At 39.0% G+C, this 3,625-nt stretch overlaps 1 protein-coding gene across 1 annotated transcript in view; it reads right to left on the reverse strand.

The window, feature by feature from the left end:
• OPHN1 (oligophrenin 1) overlaps positions 1 to 3,625 on the reverse strand; it is a gene marked incomplete at its 3' end in the record, with an annotated part of 597,264 nt that overhangs the window by 20,908 nt on the left and 572,731 nt on the right. The window contains exon 21 of the mRNA XM_007957689.1: positions 233 to 556. Coding sequence (XP_007955880.1) covers positions 233 to 556 — 324 coding nt within the window. The remainder of the gene's footprint in view (positions 1 to 232; positions 557 to 3,625) is intronic.

A 3,625-nucleotide genomic window follows, 5' to 3' on the forward strand; every position in this document is an offset into this window, starting at 1 on the left:
TTCTTGGTACTTGAGACATAGAGGTAAATTAAACAGGCAAAAATTCCTGTCTTCATGGAGCTTACATTCTAGTGATTATGATATATATATTTTTTATGTTCTTGCCCTCCATTCTAATAGTGACAATAAACTGGTTCAGAGTTCCACTTATATATCTCCAAACTTAAAATGAGCTCAAAGTGAAAAGTAGTTGGGTTCAGTTCTGGTTCCCATGCGATTCACAAGCACTTACCCTCCTTGTGGTGAGCCATGGGCCGGGGAGCTGGTCTCTTTATGTGAAAAGAAGAAATTTTGGTGGGCCCAGAATTTGATACTGGTCCATTGGTGGCCTTTAGGTTGGCCTTGGTCCCTCCATCCTTCAACTTGGATACCAATTTCCCCACATCCACCTCAGGGCAAGGATCCAACTTGCTATCTGAAATAGCTCTGCTTGGGGACTTTCTCCCAGGATCAGCTTCTCCAACCCTCTGAATAGGTAGTTTGGAGTGTTGTGGCAGCTTATGAGGTTCTGTGCTACTGGTGATAGTACCATTAGGTGTTTGATGTTGGATTTCATCTGGGAAAAGTTGGCACAAATAGGGAAAATTAATGATAACCTTTATCACCTTTTCAGTTTTATGAATGCACATATACTTAATTAAAAAAATTGTACACGTTTTCTCATGGAGGTATTACAATATCACACAAAAACCCACTTCAATTCACTGGGAGTTACAGGTCCCTAGAAACAAGGAACTAAATTCAAGGTCTGAGTATGATTTTCATTACACAGTTCAGTAAAACCACAATAAAACAAGATGCTTGCTTTATTCAAAGGGACATGTAATTCAAAAAGGACTTAGAGTCCCCGATCAGTTGAATAATCTATTCTTTTTAAATATAGTTAATTCTTAACGTTTTCACTCAAAGTGTTAATGTCTCTCAAATTTCAAGTCAATAAACTTAACAGACTTTAATCTTAATCTGGCCAGGTAAAGAAACCTCCACTAACTACTTTATGTTCTTCCTTTGACCTCTGCAGCCTACTATTTCCTCTGACAATAGTACCTGCTTTTCAGTGGTTCTAAATCCACCTAAAGTTTAGGAAAGGGAGTGAAAGAGTTAATATTATTAATCGATACAAATTCAGGCACAATTTTGCAAAATAATTTTAAGAGATTTAAGGAACCCAATGAAAGTATCAATGAACCCCATGTTGAGAAGACTAATTGTAAAGAAATTGCCAATTTCCTTAGTAATAAAACACCTAGATCAGAGTGCAGTGGTTAAGAACAGAGGTGCTGGTCTACTAACTGAGACCTGAGGGATATAACAACAAATTGCAATACATGGATCTTACTTGGATCCTGATTTTTTTTTTTTTAATGACACTATAGAAGAAATTGGACACCCACTAGATATGTAATGATCTTAAGGAATTATTGTTTTGTTTTTAGAGATCACAATGGTAATATGGTTTTCCTTTAAAAAAAGAGAGATTATCTATGCAGTAAAGGACCTAGTTTTACCTCAAGTAAAATGGCCCTTGTCCTTGGCTCTGGAAAAGTAGCCCTTAAAGCTACTGGGATGCCTTGGTTTGGAATTTACAGGCCACACATGAGGATCTGGGCTGATGAGTGGGGATGGTCATAACAGAAAAGACTCACATTGGAGACCAGTATCACCTAACCTCCAAAACAAAAAACCAAACTCACTGCCGTTGAGTCAGATCTGACTCATAGCGACCCCTCCTTGGGTTTCTGAGGTGGTATCATTACAGAAGTAGATTGTCCAATCTTCCTTCCGAGGAGTGTCTGGTGGGTTTGAACCACCAGCCTCCTGGTTAGCAGTCAAATGCCTTAAGCACTATGCTAGCAGAGCTCCAACCATCTAGCCTCAGGAGGTATGATTTAGCCTACTCTGCATAATTAGTCAAAGAGCTTCCTGGTTGGTGAGAACATCTGCTCGCAGGAACATCACACACCACTTGGGACATGGAAATATCATGCTGTGATCCCTTCCAGACCTTGCTCTATTGTGTCTCTTCATTTATATTCTTTTTGGCTATAATAATCTATCTATCTGATAGAATTTTGCCATATCTACGACTTATTCATTGCAGATAACTTTTCTCAACAACATAAAGGGCAGCAATAATTGTGGATTTCACCAGATAGAATACACAGGAATCAGATTGACTACATCTGGGTGAAGAGGCAATGGAGAAACTCAGTATCTACAGCCAAAACAAAGCCAGGAGCTGAGTGCAGAACGGACCATCAACTGCTCATATGCAAGTTCAAGTTGGAGCTGAAGACAAGTAAAACAATTCCATGAGAGCCAAAATATGACCTTGATTATATCCCACCTGAATTTAGAGACCATCTAAAGAACAGAGTTGACACATTGAACACCAATGACCAAAAACCAGAGGAATTGGGGGATGACATCAAGAACATCATCTATGAAGAAAGCAAAAGGTCATTAAAAAGATAGGACAGAAGAAAAGACCAAAATGAATGTCAGAAGAGCCTCTGAAACTTGACCTTGAATGGAGAGTAGCTAAAGCAAATGGAGGAAAGGACAAGATAAAAGAGATGAACAGAAGATTTCAAAGAGCAGCTTGAGAGGACAAAGTCAATTATTATAATGAAATGTGCAAAGACCTGGAGTTAGAAAACCAAAAGGGAAGACAATGCTTGGCATTTCTCAAGCTGAAAGAACTGAAGAAAAATTCAGGCATAGAAGTGCAATATTGAAAGAGTCTATGGACAAAATATTGAATGATGCAGAAAACATCAAAGTAAGATGCAAGGAATACACAGTTACTGAACCAAAAAGAATTGGTCAATGTTCATCCATTTCAGGAGGTGGCATATGATCAAGAACCAATGGTACTGAAAGAAGAAGTTGAAGCTGCACTGAAGGACTTGGCAAAAAACAAGACTCCAGGAATTGATGGAATACCCATTGAGATGTTTCAACAAATGGATGCCGTGCTGGAGGCACATACTTTGTCTATGCCAAGAAATTTGAAACTAGCCAACTGACTGGAAGAGATCCATATTTGTACCCCTTGCAAAGAAAAGTGATCCCACAGAATGTGGAAATTTTCAAACAATATCATTAATATTGCATGCAAGTAAAATCTTGTTGAAGATAATTCAAAGATGGTTGGAGCAGTATATTGACAGGGAACTTCCAGAACTGCAAGGTGGGTTCAGAAGAGGATGTGGAATGAGGGATATCATTGCTAATGTCAGATTGATCTTGCAAAGAATATCAGAAAGATGTTTACTTGTGTTTTATTGACTATGCAAAAGCATTCGATTGTGTGGATCATCACAAATTATGCATAACATTGAGAAGAATGGGAATTCCAGAACACTTAATCATGCTCATGAAGAACCTGTACATAGACCGGAGGCTGTCGTTTGAACACAACAAGGCGATACTAAACCAAAAACCAAACACACTGCCATCGAGTAGGATCTGACTCACAGCGACCCTCCTTGGATTTCTGAAGTGATATCTCTACAGAAGTAGATTGCCCAACCTTGATACCAAGGTGAGGCTGGTGGGTTTGAACCGCTGGCCTTCTGGTTAGCAGTCAAATGCCTTAGGCACTACTCCATTCATGGTTTAA

This window comes from Orycteropus afer, unplaced genomic scaffold (assembly GCF_000298275.1).
Source record: "Orycteropus afer afer isolate SDZICR_OR568_19922 unplaced genomic scaffold, OryAfe1.0 scaffold00776, whole genome shotgun sequence".
Lineage (NCBI taxonomy): Eukaryota > Metazoa > Chordata > Mammalia > Tubulidentata > Orycteropodidae > Orycteropus > Orycteropus afer.